This window comes from Bidens hawaiensis, unplaced genomic scaffold, assembly GCF_021521415.1.
Source record: "Bidens hawaiensis isolate Kalapana, Puna unplaced genomic scaffold, B.hawaiensis_p1.1 tig00025990_1, whole genome shotgun sequence".
NCBI classification, from domain to species: Eukaryota; Viridiplantae; Streptophyta; class Magnoliopsida; order Asterales; family Asteraceae; genus Bidens; species Bidens hawaiensis.
The window spans coordinates 9034-32622 of NW_027494178.1; the positions used below are offsets into that span (position 1 = coordinate 9034).

At 36.4% G+C, this 23589-nt stretch overlaps 3 protein-coding genes and 1 pseudogene across 3 annotated transcripts; 1 reads left to right on the forward strand and 3 right to left on the reverse strand.

The window, feature by feature from the left end:
• The first annotated feature begins 10821 nt into the window (after nt 1-10821).
• Nucleotides 10822-11978, forward strand: LOC143572679 (uncharacterized). Its single transcript, XM_077057767.1, has 3 exons — nt 10822-10967; nt 11267-11624; nt 11681-11978. Exons 1-3 carry the CDS (start codon nt 10822-10824, stop codon nt 11744-11746), a joined length of 570 nt encoding a protein of 189 aa, XP_076913882.1. The 3' UTR covers nt 11747-11978.
• Nucleotides 11979-12279: 301 nt separating this feature from the next.
• On the reverse strand, nt 12280-13643 carry LOC143572678 (vacuolar protein sorting-associated protein 9A pseudogene; annotated as a pseudogene).
• Nucleotides 13644-17958: 4315 nt separating this feature from the next.
• LOC143572664 (salt stress-induced hydrophobic peptide ESI3-like) lies at nt 17959-18708 on the reverse strand. Its single transcript, XM_077057753.1, has 2 exons — nt 18628-18708; nt 17959-18160 (listed from the first exon to the last, which is right to left on the reverse strand). Exons 1-2 carry the CDS (start codon nt 18706-18708, stop codon nt 18077-18079), a joined length of 165 nt encoding a protein of 54 aa, XP_076913868.1. The 3' UTR covers nt 17959-18076.
• Nucleotides 18709-20258: 1550 nt separating this feature from the next.
• Nucleotides 20259-22818, reverse strand: LOC143572665 (putative RNA-binding protein ARP1). The gene is made up of 5 exons (XM_077057754.1): nt 22393-22818; nt 22029-22197; nt 21703-21887; nt 21383-21599; nt 20259-20336 (listed from the first exon to the last, which is right to left on the reverse strand). The coding sequence occupies exons 1-5, from the start codon at nt 22597-22599 to the stop codon at nt 20317-20319; spliced, it is 798 nt and encodes a 265-aa protein (XP_076913869.1). The 5' UTR covers nt 22600-22818; the 3' UTR covers nt 20259-20316.
• Nucleotides 22819-23589: the final 771 nt, after the last annotated feature.

Genomic DNA, 23589 nt, shown 5'->3' on the forward strand with positions numbered 1-23589 from the left:
GATAACAAAGACAAAGACCAATAGGTCGTTCTATAAGGGGGGACGGGGTGGTCCGTGATGGCCACCCCATCACGCGTCATACCCCGTTGAACACCGTCGTCGGTCCCCTCATTACGCGTGATGGGGTTCTGGCCGTGATGGCCATCACGTGGTGAATATTAAGAAATGTGACCATTGGGGGGGTTTAGGTGACCGTTGGGGTTGAATAAATTAATATATATATATATATATATATATATATATATATACATATAACCTGTATAAATAACTCAAATCCATCTTCAAATCCAACTCAAATCTTCTACTACACACAACATTCTAACATCACACCAATGGAGAGTTATAGGAAACGTGGCTTGGGTTCAAGAAAACCCAAACCCGACCAAAGGGTCGACAAAATCTAGGCGAGCCGACGAGATTCCGGTTACAAGATGAACTCGACACAACCCAACTATTCCAACAACAACCTTATCATCCACAACCTTTTCTACCGTCCCGAAACCAACATTTTCAACCGTCCCAAAACAAACATTTTCAATCGCAATCTTTTCAACCGTATCAAAACCAAACTTTTATTCCACCATTTTCTACCCAAAATTATCCAAATAATGCTTTTCAAATATTTCAATCTCAACCGTCTCAAACGTCCGCCGATCCCCTAGACGATAACGATGTTATACATCAATTTGCACGTGCTTTTCGTGAAGAAGACGACAATGTGGTTGAAGATGAACCCGCGGAGGAGGTTGGCGCCGTCGTGAAGAAGCATTGGTCGTCCGCGGAGGATGTCGCCTTGACCAAGGCTTACTTGCACGCCTCCGAAACAAAAAAAACGCAAACCAACAAAAATGAGACGTGATATGGAGACGTGTCATTGAACATTTCGGCAAACTTCCCGGGTCTAACGTACGAAACATGGATCAAATGACTTCAAAGTGGGGAGATTTAAATCGAAAAATGTCAAAATTTAATGTTTGCTACGTCCAATGGGTAACTATTTTTTAAAATTTATTAGTGTTTTTTTTTATAATTTATTACTTTATTTTTACAATTTTGATATATATTTTTCAAAATGTTTTGTAGGCCCGAAATCCACAAAGCGGCATGAGCGAGCCGACTATTATAAAGGACGCCTTGGGCGATTATGTCAAGATTTTCCGACATAAATCTTTTCCCCACATGGATGCGTGGGAGGTTGCGAGACATCACCTGAAGTGGGAACCGATTCCCGTGGTCGACATGGATAGACCGACGGTTTCAAGGAAGAAAGGATCTTCTTAAAAATGATTAAAAACTTGTGAGTCCGGGAACTACACAACGTCTACCGACGGCTTGTGAAGGAACTTGCCGAACATTAACTTGAACAAGCGACCCGGAGACGATCCCGACGAAGACACACCCACACCCACACGACCGCATCGCAAGAAAAGTGAGGAATCGTCAAGATTAGGAAAGGAAGCGGTGGCAGAAGACTTCGCAGAATACAAGTCGGCTAAGTTGGCGGAAATGACCGAGGCGAAGGTGCGAAAGAAACTAGCTCTTGATTCGAAATTAAAACGTGACGAGGCGTATATCAACCATTTGAATGAAAACAAAAAAACGCCGATTTAACATTACTCCTGCAACCGCACGAACATCTTGACGAATCATTTAGATCGATCCTACTTCGACGCAAACACGAGATATGCGACAAGTGGGGCTGGGCTGGGCTGGGCTGGGCTGGGCTGGGCTGGGCCGTATGTTTTTTTATCGTTTTTTTTTAATTTATTTATCTTCGTAACATTTATTTAATCTTGTTTTATTTTTTATTTAATTTAACCTTGTTTTAGTATTTATTTTATAAAAAAAAAATGAAAGCATCACACCACCCCATTAATTTCCATCACTAGCGATGAATTTAGTTGGGATGAGGTGTCACCATACCATTAGGTGGCCAAAGTGATGAAAATACCATCACAATGAACCACCCTCCCTCCCTAAGTTTGGTCTAGTCGTACTACATGAGGTGATTTCAAAATCTAATCATGAAACTTGTATGCGTACTCATTGACAGCAGTCATATATGCCGGGAATTACACTCACTTAGTTGTTTGTTTTTTAAGACAAAAATTGTATGCAATCTGATTTCATCTGATTTAATGTTTGCAACTGAAGATGTGGTCTAAAGGTTTGCAATCTGAAAATAGAATACCATTTGTTTTATAAACTGGATATCGTATGCATAAGCTGAAAATTAGTTACCTATCATATATATTACAGTAGATAAAAGTCATTTAACGTTTGTAAACTGCTAAAATAATTGGTAGTGGTGTACGAACCATGGAAGTGGGTGGTGGTAGGTGGTGAATGGTGGGTGGTGGTGATGGACGGTTGTGGTGGTGGGTGGTGGACCGTGATAGTGGCCGACAATGGGTGGTGGTGGTGATGAACGATGATGTTGGGTGGTGGACTATAGTGGTGGTGGATGGTTGTGGTGGGTGGTGGTGTATGGTGGTGGCGGCGGACGGTGGGTGGTGGCGGGTGGTGGAGGCGATGGACGGTTGGTGGTGGTGGTAGTGGAAGGTGGATGTGGCCGACGGGGGAGGTGGTGGTGATGGACGGTGGTGGTGGTGGGTGGTTAACGGTGGTGGTGGTGGTGGCGAACGGTAGGTGGTGGTGGTTGGTGGTGGCGGAAGACGGTGGACGGTGGTGGTGGTGGTGGTTGGTGGTGGCGGAAGACGGTGGACGGTGGTGGTGGCGGACGGTGGTGGCGGCGGCAGACGGTTGTGGTGGGTGGTGGTGGCGGCGGACGGTGGGGGTGGTGGCGGACGGTGGGTGGTGGTGGTGTTAGACATTGGGTGTTGGTACTTGGTAGTGGGAAGATGGTGAAAAAAACTTATTTTTTTATACCATAAAAGCAGTTTTCAGATCTTTTTTTTTAAACAAACAGTCTTTAAGAGTTTATGTCTGCGCCCGCAGACATAGGCTCCTTGCAGACCTTATAAACAAAAACAAACACAACCTTAGTTTCATTGGTAAGTATTTCTCAGTGTAAATCTTTTTTTGTTTTTTGTTTAGACTATCATTCAATAATCACCAATAGATATCTATATGTTTTACTAGTCGGTAATTCGTAACAAATATTTTACCGTGAACAATATTTAGTCTATAATGGTTTTGTGTGTTGTGTAAATAATGGCATCTTTAGTCTCTTTCATACATATTCGATATACATACTTATAGCTATAGCTATATACAGATGTACATTTTTTATAAATAAATACTTAGCCATCTACATCCATCAAAAGTTGGCCATTAAGAGAAATCCATACATTTATACATATGGATTCAACAAAAGACAGTAATTTATGCACAAATCACCATCAAGAGTTAATAAAAAAAATCATAGTTGGACACATTTATAGAAAAAAGTGTTTCCTGCAATTCAAAGTCCTCTTTGTGACTAATAGGAAGAAGGAGAAAACGTGACTTCTAACAATAACATCACATCCACAAAGAAAATTTTAAAAAATAACTAATCACATACATAGCTTGATTAATAAAATACTATCACAACCAAATATAAAACTTAATATTTGGCAAAGGTGCTCTTGAATTGAAACTAAACATGTTTAGCATTTTTTCTTTTAGCGGTGTTTTTCTTGCGTCTATCTGGATTTCAACCGTCCCCGATTATTTGACACTTCAGGCCTGACTCAAAAACCCTTCAGTGAACACAAATGCTGAGGCTTAAATAAAATATACTTTAAATATCAAACTTGGTTCTAGCCTCTAGGTGCAAAATCAAACTAAGAGTCTAAGAGACCGAATGTACTTTGAAAATTCTTGATGAATTGATCACAGGACGCGTTATATTTTGAACAAACGACATGGAATCAGTCATAGTGACCCGGCATGCAACTTACTCCTCTACTTAGAGGAAAAAGAAAACAAAAACAGTAAGCAATAAAAGTCAATTAATGATGAGAATGCAATTATAATCTCATTAGATGTAAGGCCCCGAACCCGGTAGCCCTACTTTAGCGTCGGATTTACTCATAAACACAGTTCTTACAAATCAGAGTTCATTAAAACTTTCGCGGAATATAAAAACTTTCATGAAACGTTACAACAATCCAAAACTTGCCTTAATTAAACATTCTTGTCTTTCAAAATAAACGTCAATTACATTAAAACATCTTGAGTCTTCAGATGCCAGTCTCCTATTCGCCCACCATGTGCCCGCTCAAGCTAGCTGTCTCATTCTACTCACATGCGTGCATACTAAAAGTCAGCTACGCTGAGTGAGTTCTAGTCAATTATACACTATACAATACACATAAACTTATATTCTTTCATTCATACTTTCATACTTTCTTTTGTATTAACTTACTTTCATATCTTACGTTATAAAGAGCATTACGCCCTACATTCCTCGAGTATTATTAGGGCTCGGTACCCTCCTTCCTCGAGTATTATTAGGGCTCGGTACCCTCCTTCCTCGAGTATTATTAGGGCTCGGTACCCTCCTTCCTCGAGTATTAGTAGGGTTCGGTTCCCTAGTTCTCGAATGTTAGTAGGGTTCGATTCCCTCTTCGTTACCATACAACCATACATCATACCTCGAGTATTATTAGGGCTCGGTACCCTCTTTCCTCGAATATTAGTAGGGTTCGGTTCCCTAGTTCTCGAATATTAGTAGGGTTCGATTCCCTCTTCGTTACCATACAACCATACATCATACCTCGAGTATTATTAGGGCCCGGTACCCTCTTCCTAACCATACAACCATCCTTTCCTTCTTTTATTAACTTTATCACATTCATACACATAAACATACATATCATACTTACTTATACTTAGCGTTACAACCTGACAGTACGTGCAATATCCGAAGATCGTTCACGTACCGTCAAGCCATCATTCATACATATCACATCATTCACATAAGGCATACACTTATCTCTTAGGATAAGCGTATTAACAAACATATCGAGTATGCACACAGCCCCGAAAACATAACACATAAATGGGGCTAGAATTTCACCTGAACTCTGCTTCTTCCTCCGATAGTTGTAAATCCCTTCTTTAACTGAGCTCGGCTGACTGTATAAGTTACACGTATCAATACTCGCCTGATTTAATCTGGTGGCCTAGTATTAGCTTACTTTTACTTATCGTTTTTAATTTATTTTCTAATCGAACTTGACTTTAGGCGAAGTTAAACCTTAGGCGAACTTAGCTTTAGGCGAAGTTAAACCTTAGGCGAACTTAGCTTTGCAGGCGAAGTTGTCATCAGGCGAACTTAGCTTTGTAGGCGAAGTTCATCAGGCGAACTTAGCTTTGCAGGCGAAGTTGTCATCAGGCGAACTTAGCTTTGCAGGCGAAGTTCATCAGGCGAACTTAGCTTTGCAGGCGAAGTTGTCATCAGGCGAACTTAGCTTTGCAGCGAAGTTGTCATCAGGCGAACTTAGCTTTGCAGGCGAAATTCATCAGGCGAACTTAGCTTGCAGGCGAAGTTGTCCAGCTGCAGGTACTGTTCGTCCTTAAATCCCTTAATCATCTTCGTTTCTTAACCAAATAACTCGATTTAGGTATCCACGGAATCGTCTGACCAGCGCCTACAAACCCCAACCATCAAATCGACCTAACATCGATGTTTAAAGGGTGCGATTTAGGCATATAGGTTACGGGTTCTTTTATCAATCGATTAACCCATCAAATCATATCCATTTTCAGTAAGTTTAGCTTTGTTGGATTCGTTTTTACCATACAAACACAGATCTATCATTTCTATACTAATCCAAACCTAAACGAACAAGTTCTCGATATAAACGTAACGTAAATGAGTCGAACTACGAACACGAGCTGGTCTTGTTGCTTTGGTTCGTCACGACGATCTAGCACCAACGAGCTCGGGTCCTCGCCTTTGGATCTTGGTTCGGGTTGTGTGTGTTTTGGAGTGTGTAGAGATTAGGATGGATAAATGGATGGAATGGAAATGATTGGGGTTTAAGGGGGTATTTATACTCCCTTAAGCCCATGGACCGAAGACCCATATTTTCTTTTGGTTCATATCTAATCCCATCTAATTATCCTACTAAGCCTTCATATTTTGCTATTATTATTATCGTTCCACTAACTCATTTATTTCACCCGACAAAATAATATAATAATTATTACTTTAGAAATTTCGGGATGTTACATTAGACATTTTTATTTTCTTTGTTTGACAATAAACAAATATGATGTGAAAGGTTTACTCTAAGAAATGGATTTAACATGTAAAGTATAACTAGACAGCAGCCTGTCCAGCATTCTATCAGATTCTTTTCATCTTTCTATCACACGGTTTCACAATATACAATCTTTTTTTATTCAAAAAGATAAAATATGGTTTATTGGTTGGAATCAACTTGAAAACTTCAAATGATAACCAACTTATTTTTTATATAGTAAAATTGGCAGCATTCTTGGCCTTTATTTAACAACAATTTTTTTAAACATCAGAACCTATTATGCTTAGCTTATGAGACCTGTACTCAATTACTCGCTAACCAACAAAATCAGAAAACTAACGACGCTTTTTTTTAATCATGAAAACTTGTTACTCGTATTTGAAAAGGTTTGATCTTCGATATACTTCCATGAGAATCAACGAGATATATACACACAGTCTGTCAATTAAGCACTTGTTTAAGACTCGATTAAATCTGTTAATAAAAAGTACACTATGTGATTTTTTTTATTTTTTCAAATAATTGAAATTAGTATGTTAGGATTTATCATTTCTTCTAATTGGCACATGAAACTTAAAATTGTGCTATTGATATGAGATATAAAATAGTTAAATAAGTCATATTCATGTTTGACACTTGTGTTAAGCGCGTCGCCTATTACCTGTTTAACACAACTAGACATGTTTTGACAACCTATTACACGGGATTACAACTACAATCCTATAATACATGAAGTACTTAGGGAAACAAATAAATATAATACATACAAAATATGTGACATAATAATATACAGTTTATATCCCCCCCCCCCCCCCCCGGCAGTAGTCGAAGCAGTGAATGATTGGATGTTTAAACTGGATTTATTCCTGTGGGGTAATTGTTTTGATAAGCTCTTAATGAATATATTTGCATACTGATAATCTGCTGGAACGTGTAAGACGCGGACTGCTCCAACTCGTACTTTTTCTCAGACAAAGTGAGTATCAAGTTCCACGTGTTTTGTACGTTGGTGTTGGTTTGGGTTTTTAGAAAGATAAATTGTCGTACCACATATGATATATCGGGTCTGGTAATGCTTAACTACTGAAGAGCAGCATCTGATATATAGTGCTCCATCTTGTAGGAGTTCCCTGTCTGTGACGCTTAACTTCGCAGATGTGTTGAGTGTTGACTGGGGTAGAACATGGCTTACAAGTAGACATGTTAGCTCGAGTTAATATATTGGATGCATAATTAGCTTGTGATAGCTTAAAGACCATAATTGTAATGGTTGATCAATATTTAAAAAAAAATGATGTAATGCACCCAAATCAACCGGATATATACACGAGATTTACAACTATAATCCTATAATACAGGCACTACTAGAGAAACAAATAAACATAATAAATACAAAATATGTGATAACAATATACATTTAACACTAATCTTGTTGGACCTGTGAATACCCTGCATGTTGGACCTGTGAATACCCTGCAAACCAATGGGATCATGTAACATTCATTGATTTAACGTGTATATTATCTAAAACATATGAAAGCTGGTGAGAAAGAGGCGAGCCGGCTTTGGGTGGACGTGACTTGAGGCTGAACTAGTAAGTCTTGTGGGTCCTTGTTCTTCTTTAATGGTCAAGAGCCAACTTGTGAGGGTGACATTCCTATTCTACAGTATGAACATCTGATTGCATATAATCCTTAGGTTTCATTTGTTTATACAATGTTCATTTACTCTTTAGTCTCGATCTACTTCTAGGTTTCATACTTGTTTCTTAGTAACGGAGGCTTATTATATCGAATTATTTATTTTATACACACACACTACATGGCCCACAAGATAGGACCCGATTTTCCTAATGAAAGATGTCTGCACTATATATGTATATGGTTTATTGTTCATAGTTGACATTGGCTAGAAATACAAAGAAAGTAGGTATTGTTGGTCTTGAAAATTGAAATATACACATCCTCACTACCAATAGAAATTTTGCTTTTTTTTAATTTATTCTTACATTGTATTATAATAAGATACATTTCAAATAGAATGACAGGTACATGCATTATGTAAATTCTGTGCATACTCTCACCAGTTGACTATTCAATAAGGCCATCAAAAGCTTTACATAGGAAAACATGTGTTAATGAATGTTGGATATAACAAAGTAGGAAAACATGTGTTAACCAATGCTAGATCTAACAAAGTATGCGTGCCAACGTGGATCAACCATATCTTTGTTCTTGAGATGAACCCGATTCACTGACAACTACATTGTCATCTTATGATACATGTTAAATCATCATGTAGCCATATGTTCATTGTGTCTGCGAAATAATTTTTCTTCAATTGATGCCCACGACACCTTTATGAAACCAGTTAGTCCTGCTATAATTTGGTTAAAAGTACCAGGACACAAAAAACATGCCACTTTGCTGGTTTAGATTCACATTCTGTACTTATCCAAATATCGACAATAGTTATTTCTTTGACGTGATCCATTATCGTACTTTCTCCATTTATACATCCAATTATCAATTTGGCCAACAATTTATGCATATTTCGTATTTACAAATCGAAGATCTAGTACAATGATAAGTATTAGTCGAGAAGCGTGTTTGATACGGAAACAATTTTAAGAAGAGAATCATATAATATACTTGTATGTAGTATTTCGTTGATTTAAGGTGAGAAAGACCGAAGTACACTTCTCTTTGTTTTCTATCAAAATTATTCTTTGTTAAACCTTTATTGTTCGGGAATTTCTGCAAACGATTATTTTTGGATATCTGAGAGTGGTGTAAAAACTATCAGATCAAATTATTTGTGGTTCTCAAATATTTTGACCGGATGAAACTCAAATTTGAGTGCAAAAATCAGATATGGATTTTGTGTGTTTTATATTGAACCAAAGATGTATCGTATGATTAAAACAAAATATATTAAGGTCAACAGTTATCAAAACTGAAAATACACTCATGTTGGTTTCATTAAATTTTTACAAAAATTAATTAAATTAATTTTTAGAATTTTATAATAAAACAACATATGTCTAAAAATATCCAGCCAATGGCTGCCGCCCCTGACCCTGCCAAGGGGGCGTTGCCCCTTGGAACCCCATGACTTAGGGCTTTGTCCCCAGGGCCGTCCCTGTGAATGTGTGGGGCATCATGGACCCCGTGCGATTAAAAAAAATGGGCCCTCATATAAACTTATAGTCTTATACACACACACAATCAGTGATTGAATGTTAGGTGTGATACCATTAACAAAACAATATTATTGTAGATTTATATACGGATAACCCTGATCAATCAATTTCAACTTTCAAGGGATAATTTCATACCAATACCTTGAATTGGCCTTCACGAAATCAAAGTTTTATACAATTTCAATTTATCAGAGTTCATGTAACAGTCGATTTCGCGTGCGTAGTTCGATATAGTGTATATAAAATGGGATTAATGGAAACTATTAATAATTTTATAGTTTGGATCAAGATTCAATAAGACTTTATCAAAGGGGGGTGTTTTGTAAATTTTATTTTTATAGTTTGGAAACAAATAAATTATGAAACAAATTAGAAGGGCCAAATGGTAAGTTTGTCAATAAACTCCATCCTAGCCGTAACTTTCTTCTCCATTCTCCATTTTTTCCTGCCAAATGGTAAGTTTGTCAACGATTTTAAAGTATTTCTCCATCAATCTTGGTTGACATTAGTTCTAATCACTCTCGCATTCATCTAATCACTCTACTGCACATGCTTAAGCCATGTTGGGCCCCCTAGGTTCACGGGCCCTGTGCGGCTGCACGGCTTGCACAACCCTAGATCCGGCCATGTTTGTCCCTAAGTACCAGTAAGATTATGACTTATAATAAGATTAAATAAGTGTGTACTCCAGACCCGACTTATTTATGCTCATATTACAATTAACTAATTACACTACTGATAATTTGATTGTTTTATATACACTTAACAAAAAAAACTTAAAAGAAGCTTTTGATGTTAGTTCCAACTTGTTACAAACAAAAGATTTGATAAATTGGCCACACCCGACTTATTTATGTTCATATTACAATTAACTAATTACACTACTGATAATTTGATTGTTTTATATACACTTAACAAAAAAAAGTTAAAAGAAGCTTTTGATGTTAGTTTCAACTTGTTATAAACAAAAGATTTGATAAATTGGATGTGGTGGAAGAGCACTCACTTTACTAGTGAGAGGTAGGAGGTTTAAACCTCACTATCACCAATTTATATGGATGTGAGGGATGATCATGGCTTGCCAGGGTTCAAGTCCTGATCTCACCAGGTTTTACCGGCTCCTCGCCGTCGTGCCATTTGGCGGGCGTGGGGGTCGGGTTTTATTCGGTGAATCCCTCAATAGGTGAACCGCTAGGGGCTCCGTCCGTCCAGACTAGTGGCCGGCTTGGGCTACCTTTAGCCAATGGGGGTCGCGTACCGTTACTTAGTTGGTCGTTAAAAAAAACAAACAAAAAACAAACAAAAGATTTGTCAATAAAACTAAAACCAAGAGTATAAAAAAGTTTGGTGGGTTATGTCTTGTAGTATGGGTCAACCATATACTTGACTTAACACCGTGAAATGGAACCGAGGGTAGTGACACTGAAACCGATCGAAGCAACAACGGATAGCTTTAAAGACTTCGGTCAGGTGATTGAGGCGTCCCGTGACGGAGACGACTTCGGCCCTCACGATGCTCAACTCGACCTCTCTCAAGGCACTCCTAGGTCAGTACTCTTATTTTCAATACCACTTAATACCCGAACCGAACCGAACCGAACCGTATCACTAACTGAAGTATGGAGCTTATAATTAGTTACAGTTGGAGTTTTAATTGGTAAATCTAAGGATTACATTAGCTGGAAATTTGATTAAAAATATGGAAACAACTGATAACAATGCAATCGGAACATTAGTAATTAAACAAGAAAAATCTCAACCTGCAGAAGTCGTAAGCGCGGTTTCTTACAACATTAACTAACAATAATTTGTTACTAAATGAATATTGTTTTATGTATTCTATCAGATTCCATATCATGCAACTTCAAGATCAGCCACTCAAATTTTCCAGCATAACACACCATGCAAATGTGACCCAATGCCTCGGTTCGATTGGCGGGGATGGTTGGTATCTTGGAGTTGTTAAGCCGTCTGTTGTGGATCCGAATCAGGAACACAAGGGTGATAATGTTTTGAAAGCACGGAGTGGTCACTTTTTCGTGCCCCCTGCTGTTGACGGTGTTCAGGTCTTCAAAGTCGCGGGTTCAAAGTTTTTGAAGCTGCGTCGGGGGACTTGGCATGCGGGGCCATTGTTTAAAGCGCACACGATGGACTTCTATAATCTTGAACTCAGCAATACACTCGAAACTTCACTAACATTTCATGTTGGATTCTTGTATACGTTTGTTTGATTGCAGTTCATTTTTTTGTTTTTGTATAGGCGGTGGATTTTACAAGCTATAATTTCAAGAAACGAGACACGACTGTGTTTGTGATTGATGACTAGTTGATACTAACGAAAGACGAGTGGAAACATTGGCTAAAATTATTGTGCATCTACATGTTGGCACCCTGTTTGTTTTGCAAAGTAAATATAGTATCTATTTGTTACTATGACTGGAATTAATGTGTTACTATATGTTTGTGCATGTCTGTGTTTTGAAACCTTCCCATTTGTTTCATTTGCATAGTTACTAGTACATGCGTGTTACTATAATTGAACGGTTAGCTGGGTGCTGCCACAAACCCATGAGTTTTCGGGTAACGGTTTTCATGGTTACCAAAATAATAATGTATTAATACGCATCTGATCTAAGTATTCTAAGCCATTTATTATGTGATAGAGAATGTTGATTGTTTATTTATGTTATACTGCAAGTAAATCAACAAATGGTGGATACAAGTAAAAAGGTATTCCTGCATAATTTTGCAAACAACACGACAATTGAGATTTAATCTCCAGAAACTTAACACCCTAGTGATCAAAACAAAATCCATCATCAAAAACAAAAAACAAAAAACCCAATCACACCCATGTTAAAAGACAAAACTCGATTATTGAGCTTTGTCTTCAGCTTGAGATACGACTTCTTCGGCTAATTTTGAATCAGAACTACCACTGAAAACCCCTGTACTCCCCTCATCTGCTGCGTCTGTAGCTACACTACTGTTTTGGGTTTCAACCGGTGAAACTGCTACACTATTGTTTTGGGTTTCAACCGGTGAGGCTGAAACACCCACCCCTTTTGCAAGACTCGTATACATCAACACAAGTTGCTTGTAACGGTTCAGCAAATCATCCACATCACCCACAGTCAAATCTCCCGCACGCGAATACAAATACGGGAAATTCTTAAATTCTTTAATAGCCGTTTCATCTTTCAAGATCATACTCGCTCCTTTTGTCTCCAAATCTGAAACTGATGGGATCTTGCTCACTGGTTGGTCTTTCACGATTGACTCTTCGGTTGTTGACTCGACTGCAACAGTACTACTGTTTTCCTTCTTGACTTCCTTCGGTTCTGTTATGCTTTGACCGCTTTGACCACCATCATAATCACCCGATAATCCATAAATCAGAGATTGAGCCGATTCCATATTCTTCTGAAACTCTGCTTCATCCATTGAAAGCGATTCACCATTTATGTTCGTAACAAACGACTCAGCAGAAAGCATGTTTGTGAAGAAATAAGCTGCTTCTCCAACTAGCCTAGATTCCCGCCTGTACCTTTGAATGTACAACAAATTTGAGTGCAACTGAGGCGGGTTTGCTTTTATGGTAACGTAGATAAGAACCGGAAGAAACTCATCAGCGCCAGGTAGACTTTCGTTTGTATCAGTCGAAGCATTAAACAGCAAGTTGCTAATAACTTTACAGCAACTTAAGATACACACGAGTTTGTCACGTGGCGCCTTGTAAAGATTAATTTTTTGTAGCTCCTTTTGAGCAAGCAACCATGATGTCTCATTTTGATACGTCGGTTTAATATCCAAGTGTTCGGGTCGAATGAACTGTTGAACTAAAGCCAACTTTTCATAGAGTTCATCGTCTACTTTTACATCATCAGGATGTGAAGCAAAGACACGAGTAAATAATTTTGTCATGATGTATTTCTCAAGCCCTTCACCTGCACTTTCTAACTCTTCTTCTGACCGGCCCGCCCAAAGAGGGTGGGCCCGGAAAGCAGTTTCCATATTGCCAAGGAATTCTTGTACGGCTGCACTGTCTTTTTCAGGATCTGGAGGGTTATTTGAGAAGGATACAATGAATGTTTTTATTGATTTGACAAATTCTGACGCGGATGGATGTCGCATACGTTCCAAGAAGTCGTGCCATGTCAACGGTGCGGTTGAGGCACTGAAGGGCTCAGCATTGTCCATGATGATAATCAGGCTCAAAGATTATCAGCAAAGCTTCGTCCTGCACCAACATGTGATTAACCAATCATAGATACATTTTTAGCAAAGATTCTATGTTAAATATGTTAAATGATTACTGATATCATTAATAGTTTAATACAGTAATAAAGAGTGTAATAACTAATAACGCATAGCAAAAGAATAATAATGTAATACTGTAACAGTTGGTATACAAAAGAGGATGCATCGTTAATTTGGAAATTTAGATGTCAATATCGATTAACCAAGTTTCATGTCAGGTATCGAATTAGACACGATGGGGTGATTAACAAATACCGACACCTAATCTTCCAAATAAGCAAAACCTGCTCAATCCCCAAGTCCTATTATATTTCCACTATTGATATACAAACTATCACAATATTATCTTCTTTTACTATAGATTATTACATACTTCATCAGTCATCACCATAATTAACTAAGCAATATGTTTAGCATCTATTTAACTAATCAAGATTCAATGATTAACAAACTAATAGTATAGATCAGGTACCTGGGTCGCATCCAGAAAGAGGAAAAAGCAATTCCAGCAAGTATTAATTGAAAGACTCAGTGAGGCAAATGATCGAACACTTGGTGGGCAAAGATGAAACAATCAGGTGAAGATGTATTTGATGGACGATTCAGTGGGAGATTAAGATTTTAGGGGAATTGGGTCGGATCTTGTTATATTGTGAGAATGACGACTGAAAACCCTAGGTTGAAAGAAGAAGATGACGACTCGCTGGTTCTTGGATTTCAGGCATTGTGATATGATTGATGTGTTTGTTACTTTTAAGTTAGTGCAGCTTCACCCCTACAACTAACTATTCATCCAAAACAACCCATTATGTTTTTGTTTTTGCCGTACTTTTTAAATTTCGAGTCTCCTTGCTTTACCTTAACCCGACTATATCGTTTTAATTGGGCTCAAGTTGACTTCAGAGTTCGACTTGAGAGTTCCTATCATACCACAACCTACAGCGAAAATACTAGAGTGCAACTAGTTACACAGTAGTTCACAAGATACTATTAAATAATCTTATAACATTAACTATTATTTTATAATGACAAAATGGCAAAAGACGTCCTTTATGTTTGCACGGTTTTTAATAGACATCCTTTGGCAAACTTAATAACAGAAAACACCCTTAAAGTTTCAAATCTCTATCACGTTACGTCCTTTGTCACTAACAGAGTTAATTTTTCTCGTTAAATATAGTCATGTGCAAAGCACATGAGGGCAAATTGGTCTTTCAAATTCCAGGTACTTATGTTGTAATTGTTTTAAACATTTGGTTCCACTTTAATAAAAGAGATCTTTTGTGTGAATCCAATAAAAACCACTGTTACGTCACTTCTACAACCATGAATCAATTCACAACATCTCTTTCAGGCACACCCAACTACCACCACAAACACCACTGTTAACGTCACCTGCAACCATGACCTGCACCGCAACTAGGGCTGTGCAACGGTTCAAAACCGCGAGAACTGAACCGGAACCAGAACCGAACCGGAACCGAAAATGAGTGAAAAATAGAACCGGAACCGAAACCTATTATAGTAAACCGGTTTAGTTCCAGAACCGGTAAAGCCGGTTCTCGCTAATCGGTTCTGGCGAGAACCGGTTCGATCGTTTATTTATAAAATGAGTTGTGCGAATTTTGCAAATTGCAAAAAACAAGTTTATAAAATTGTATGTCTTCTTTCACGGTAAAACTAATTTAGATTACAAAATGAACGTTCGTTATATTTTTTACTAAAAAAATAATTGTTGAAGTTAAATAAATCATTAGCAACGATAGATTCATGGAAGATCAAATCATTTTATATTAAATTACCTTGATAGATTAAATCAAAATTAATATTGGTTGCTAGGTCTTGAACGTAAAGAAAGAAGATTTGAATTAAAAAAAGATTGAATGGATGCCAGTTAATAAATTATTCTATAAAAAATGAGGATTGGTAAATTTATTTAAAATGTTTTTAATATTCTGGTTCTTCGTTTCCAAGTCAAGAACCGCCAGTTTTACCTGGAACCGAACTGGGAACCGTTTAATGCAAATTATGAGAACCGAGAACTGTTAGGTAACACACATTAGTGGTTCAAAGGCACCGGTTCGGTTTCGGTTCCTCGGTTCTGACGGTTCCGAACCGTTTTTTGCTCAGCCCTAACCGCAACCACCTACAACCATCTTCGCCCTCTCCTCAGAAACAATCACCACTGTCCAATTTCCACGGAGCGGGTTTGGGTCAGGTCATGATGTAGACGGTGGATCTGAATACTAAGACGGAGGAGCAACTGATGACACTCACGAGGTTGTATTGGAGTTCAGATCCGAATACTCCGACGGCGACGATGGTGGTGGTGGGGTTGAGATCGGCTCCGACCAGTGGAGGAAGTCCGGCAGGCGGCAGTGGTGGTTGATCTGAACTCCGACGGCTACGACGGTGGGTTTGGGAATGAGATCGGCTCCGTGTTAGAGAATCTAGATTGTAATATCTATTGTTGGGACTGAGAAACTGTTTTCACCGGTGAGATGGCGGCAACGGTGGTTTAAAAACCCCCCAAATTAGCATAAAGTTAGGGTTTACAAAAAAATACCCCGATTTAATCCACGAATTCTTGTTAGTGTTCTTCCCCTTTTCCGTCACGTCACCACCGGTGCTCTGTTACTAGTGGCCGGAAGAAATTAGGGTTTGTTATAGGTGGCCGGTGGTGGTGATGGAAGTCGACATGTGGTGTTTATGTTAGGCAATAGTGAAGGCGGGTGGTGGTGGCAGTAGGTAGTAGTGAAGGCGGGTGGTGGTGGTGGCTGCGATGGAAGTGGCAGGTGGTTGTTTGTTGGTGATGGTTTTAGTTGAGAGAGAGAGAGAGAGAGTTAAAGAGAAAAATGTTTATTTAATCATTGACCAAAATTTTAACTCAATTACACAAATAACCCTCGAGGGGTTAAAAATACTAAATTGCCCTCACATGAGGTGCACATGAGTGGTTTTAACGAGAAAAACTAACCCTCGTTAGTGAAAAGGACGAACCGTGCAAGGTTTTTTGAACACAAAGGATGTTTTATGTTATTAAGTTTGCCAAAGGACGTCAATTGAAAACCGTGCAAACATAAAGGAAGTCTTTTGCCATTTGGTCATTTATAATTCAAACAAATCACATTAGTTCTCCAAAATAGCGAATAAGCATCATCCATAAACCCAAAAACAATATCCGTTGGTATCCTACGATCCAATCTATAAGCTTCAAACTTCTTTTTATCCAATATATGCACATGCAACATGCATAAAAAAATATATATATTTTGTCAACATAACGGTTGGTGAACAAACCACAAGTATTTGATATACACAATAATAAAAAAGCAATTCAATGCGGATACAATAATTACAACAATTAACTGAAATAATAACAAATAAAATATGTCATCAAGACACTAAGTCAAACAACTAAGACAGGTATATAATCATACTAATGAAGATGATGATGTAATTATCAACTAACAATTACACATAAAACGCATTATTATTTAAAAGACTTTAGTAAGAAAGTATATAGAGCGACCAAAGTTATAATTTAAAAGACTTTTAAGAGTTGTATACTTGCATTTGTTTCATGGTTCACCTCAGAAATTACATTTTATCCATCTAGGAAAGTTCATACAATCCCACATCGCCTGGTTAAGAAGTTTTTTTACAAAAGAAATGTGGTTGTAAAATGAGAACACCCATCAAGCTTCAAGTTTGTTTTTTTTTTAATCTCCTTGATGGCCCGTATGGTATGAGTTATATAAAGGTGCTCAATTGCTCATATGATGTTTGGGATCTATTCCAGATCACCAAGTAAATCAAAACTTCAAGCATCCCTTATCTTATATATATAAGGGCTGTTTTTCATACTCGTCTTAGGTACTAGAAATCATCAAGACGGACCAAGACAAACAAGATATAACACATGGCATCAGCATCATACGCCTAAAAGGTGTGAAGGATGTTGGCCATGAGGAGTATCAAGTGTCATAGGAGTATCAATTGTGTTGTGTTAACCGGTTATAAAATTTTTAGGCTTAGTGTTGAATTGATGAGACGGAACGGAATATAATCATAACGCAGAAACGCTTAAAATTGTGTCGTGTTTCACGTCATTCGTTTCAAGACACTCCTTCCTTAATTTTGAGTATATTCTTTCTTAAACGAGTAGATGTGTTTGAACTAGGTTTGTTAATATGTGAGCAATTAATGAAGACAAGAAACCATAAAGAAATTAAAGCTTATGTAACAAGTCGAACAAGTAAACATATGACATTGATCATAAAGATGCAACCATGGTTTAGATCTAACATACATGCATATAAATATTAACTAAAACATTATGGACAAACAAAACTCATAATACTTCCATCCAAAGCACTGCACTAATTATTAACTTCTAAACAACCAAAACATAAATTGCGTAAATTATTCCCGGAACATATCCCAACACCGTCAGCAGTAAGCAAATCCAAAACTCCACCTACAATTTAAACAATTCAACCCATTGGTTTTATATATAAACAAAATAAGTTAAATCTATTTCCTATAAATTCTCGTTATATAAGTGTAATTAACAGAAACCAAAATATGTTTTTCAAATAAAACCATTTAATTAATTTGTTAATCTAAGTACTAAAAAATAAGTGTAAAGCGATCGGTAACATGACTCGTAAATTTTGACATCGGGTTGTTAGAATCAAAGTATGCAAGTACCGAATAATACTGACACCATAAAATAATTTCCTGGGTTCGTCACTGAACAAAAAAAACAAAAAACAAGAAAAAAAACCTAGATCAACCCAAAAACGACTCAAGATCCATAATCGACCACGTAATGTACGAATATGAATGAAATTCAAACGGAGGTTTGAATCATGAATAAAACAAACTGAAATTAAAATGAAGATTAATGAAAGAAATAATATTATTATTAGAGATGTGACTTACACCACAACCATATCGAAGAAAGACGCCAACAGGAGGCAAGAGGACTGCGAGTATGATCTCCACAAATGTTTCAGTGCCCATGTTAATGATCCGTTGTTATGTTATGTTTTTTTGTTTTTGAGTTTTGAGGTTATAAAGAGATGTTTCTTTTGGTACGGATCTATAACTGTTTTCTAAGGTTAAGTGTAGTGTTTTTTGGAATGGGAACGTATACGTGTCACGTTTTCATGCAATATATGCCACGTGGATATATAACTTGTTTTGTACGTGGAGTCGTGGTGGACAGGTGGGTATTTCCCATTCGACCCGGTTGGATGGGCATTGTGGGTTAACTGTAAAAGTTTATTTTTAGACACAAGGAAGTTATACATTTTTACATGTTTTAGTTTTTATCACTTTGTTGTACTCGTTAATGTTTTTCTTTCTTTCATCTAATCCCTTTACACGGTAAATAAGTTTTTATAATTCTATACTTCAAATGCATTTTGTATTGAAATTGTATGCATTTTGTATTGAAATTGTCAAGTTACTAAGTATTTTATAGAAAAAGAAAGACATTCCACAGTAACATTTGTTGTATATGGGTTAAGTTAGCCCAGTGGATCTGGATTCCTCAGGGTTATCATATTATATTTTCAAACTTTTTTTATTATCCAACTCATTCATAATTAGTGTTTCAAACGATTACAAATTTATAGTGAAGTGACAAATAAATAAATAAGCAACAAGTTGCGTCACAACCCTTTTTGAATTATAAAGTCAATCCTATTAAAAAAACAAAGTTTTGATTTTTAGAATTCTTGTTTTCATTTAAATTGAGAATAATTACTTTTTAGTTAAAATTTTTACATATCTACATATTTCTTAGCCTAATCTCCTTCAATTTTACGAACATTTTAATAAAAAATAAAATCACATCTCACTAGAATCTATACTAATATGTTATTTCTTATGTTACATTTAATATTTAAATTTGTATTTTAATTATTTATATATTAAGTAATTAATTTTAATTAAACCGTTTAGTCTACACTCTACAGGTCTCAAGCTAATAACAAATAGTCCAATATTATTTATTTTACTTGTACTTTTATAAACAACTAACTTAACCAGATAGATTATAAAAATTTAAAAAACCAAAAGATTAGTTACAGACTAAATTTTACCTCATAACCTGATAGGTGTAACCTATGGTACCTTCAATTCCGTAATATTCATGTCATCGACGATTTTGAACGTGTTCCAATTAAAATAATAAAAAGATCCACACAAATCTTCAAATTAGTTAAAGATTTCTACTCAAAATGTCAATGTATCAAAATTCTATAAAAATATAAGATCAATTTTAATTGATATTCATTACAATAATTCCTATTTTAAAATGTCTTGCGAGATACAAGTTAATTATAGAATGAGAATGATGAGAAACAAATGAATCTAATTAGATACGAGGATAATAATAATAATAATAATAATAATAATAATAATAATAATAATAATAATAATAATACGTTAAGGATTAATAGAAAAAAATAATGTAAATTAGATAAAATTTTAAAAGAAAAAGGAAATAAAGAAGAGTTGGTCATGGCTGATCAAATTTACTAACTTTGGTCTGAAAAGCCACTCTACCCCCTCCTCTTTTGTTATTTGCCACTTTTAACCACCTTCTTCTTCACCCAACTGTTCCTATTCAACAGCCAAACACACTGTTACTTGTATCATTAGTAGTTCTCAACTGCTCAAGGTACAACTATCATAGCACATGGTACCATCAAATTAACTTCGCTTTAAAGTAAAGGGACTAACAATTTTTACTATATATGTTCAAGGACCATTTATGCAAATTATACGAATTAGGGTTATTGGCCGGGATTAATCATAAGTCAGGAAATTTTTACCCACAATCCCAACCAGTGTTGTAAAAAACTCGATTAGGCACCGATTAATCCCTAGTATTCACCCCAACGACTTGTCGCCGATTAATCACCATTTGTCCAAAATCGGTCAAATTTAAGAATTTTATACATAAAATTTGGAGTATGTATGTATATTTGAAAATGTACATATAAATTCCAATCTGATTAATCTTGACTAGTCCCTAGTAATCCCGATTAATTGCTAGCCCCTACCCCACCGTCCGACTAGCGCCTAACGGTTTTTACAACACTATTCTCAACTTTGAACGTCTTTTCCTCCGGTAAATTTGTAATCCCACACTAACTGAAAACTAATCTTGTTGGCTTGTTAGTTGTTCAAACGTATTTTCAGTTAGTGAGATTGATAAAGGAAAATACGTTCAAAGTTGAGGCTGTATGGAAACATTTTCTGAGTTGAAATTAATCTCGACCAATAAGGGATTATAAAACTTAGATACCCCATGTGTCATGTGTGTGTGTAAGTGAAGGATGAGCATACATGGACCAACTTGTATCATGTTTGACAGGTTGGAGCAAATAAGTATTGTCACCTTTGGAACCATGTGATTCTGCCACACCCTTACTGGCAAAATCATCAAAAACATTATGTCCAAAAGGAGCATCTTTGCATGTGACATTAATTTAATAATATATTTAATTTACACAACATTAAAAAGTATAAACATTACCCAGACAATAAATATGATATACTTTTCAACTTGGTTTACTTTATAGTGGCAGTTATGGAACTCAGTATAAATTATACATCACAAAATCAAGCAGTATCAGGAACAGAATAAAATATTTTAATATTAAATATTAAATTATTAATATACCTGGAGTTGGAGCAATTTGTGTGGGCTTTGAGTAAATAGCAGGAGCAGCATTTATTGGGCCAGCAGATAAGAACTGGGCCGGTAAGCCCATTGCTTGAGATTGATGATGAAATGATGGATACATAGGATACATTGGCATTAATGTGTGCGCACCTTGACTAGGATACATTACATAGTGTCCTCCACTCATGTAGGCCCCACCTGTATACCCTAATTTCTGTATAAATACAAAATTTATTATATATTAATTTTTATAATAATTTGATTATACAGTTGTAATTTATTTATAACTAAACTGTAACTGATCTGGATCCACTTACATGATTGTAACTGACATCAATTGTAGCTACATATGTTGCCGGGGCATAGCCATAGTAAGGCATTGCGGTCTGGTGGTGGTGGTAAGGTGACGCCGGTGTAGGCGTTGGTGGATAGTACCATTGCACGTGACGTGGAGGCGGCATGATCTCCCCCACGGATCTCGGTCCCACAATCACATTAGGCCCTACACATTATCAAATAAAAAATAATCCACTATTTGATTTAGAGCAAAAAAACTCGCAGTTTTATTTAGTTTTTACTAGATAGTTTTTATAATATAGCTAATTTTCTAAAAATAATTAAACGTAATGAATTGAAAAATTACCATTTTGCTGGTGTTGTGGCAATGGTGGTGGCGACGGCGGTGTGACAGTTAACGTTCTCGGGCGACGAGCACCGAGTGAAGCCAAATTACAATTCGCACGACGGCCGTTAATCACCGGCGTCGGATCCTCGCAAGCCTTCTTCGCGGATTCCGGTTCCTTAAATGTCACCTAATGCGTATAAAGCATAAAGATTAAACAAAATAAAAACGTTACATTAAATTTTTAAATATTAAAAAAGCAGTGTTTACATCAAAATCAAAATAGAAGTCCTTTTAACTCTTTTAAAATAGCAAAACCATTTTTTAAATATTATATTCATATATCTTGGGGACATTATAACATATAAACAGAATAGATACTTACGAAGCCATATCCTTTGGATCGACCAGTGGCTTTGTCATTGATAATAACGGCTTCGAGAATATCACCGTACTTCTCAAAGTGATCTCTTAATGTCTCTTTCGGAGTCTCCCATGCTAGTCCTCCGACAAAGACTTTGGTCAACGTGGTGTCACCAAACGGTCCTAGTATTATTCCGGCATTGTTGTTATTGTTGGTCATCATTGTCATTGATATCTTGTTAGCCGATTGATTGTTGATGTAAATGTAAAATAAATGATGATCGATGGGAATATAGAAAGAAGGAATAATATTAAGGGAAGAGATCAGAAGAGTCAATTGAAAGATTGATTTATATTTTTTTATATATAAAGGAAGGAATTGTGTGTGTGTGTTTAATGTGTGTGAGAGAGGTGACAGCTAGACCAAGATGGTGCTAAGCTTGATAGATGATTAAATTTCATAAATTTCTAAAATATATTGAATGTTAGACCACGTGTAATAGTAACTAAGTATATATATGGTTGTGTGACACGAGTCGACCCAGTAGCTTTACAAATATGCCTCAAAATCCCCTTGCAATCATTACATAATCAAACCATCTCTCTCACAACCAAAACGAGGGAGAAGGGCGGTGTATAGCTCGTTGTGGACCACGTTTTGGGAGGAAAATTTGACCACTACGTGTGGTCTAATTGTACGTGTATTGGTTTATAACACTTCAATGTTTATAATTATCCTACTAACTAAACATAATTTGTGATAAGAGTACTCTTTATGATATTATCATTGTAATTCTTCTGATGATTCAAACTTTCATAAAAGAAACAGTATATGTCACATGTTTTTAAAATAGGTATATTTGGTTATGAATTTTTATATAAATATAAAACTGTTTTAGTTCTGGATTTAAAGAAGATATATGATATTATTATATTTTATAAATTTAAAGACCAAATCTCACTTTAAATTCATGATTCATGTACTACTTTAATGCTGTTATCATTTGTATGCATATATTATTAAAAACGAAATAATAACTATAGAATGTTGGCCGAATTTCACATAGGTGCCGAGTTAACATGAATTGACATGTGTCACTCAAGTTAACATGAGTTGACATATAATTATTTTGGTATTTTGTAACATGAAAATGAGTTTGAATGGTATAAAATAAGTTGGGCTCAAGAGGTGCTGGACTGGCTTGTAACTTCAAAGGCT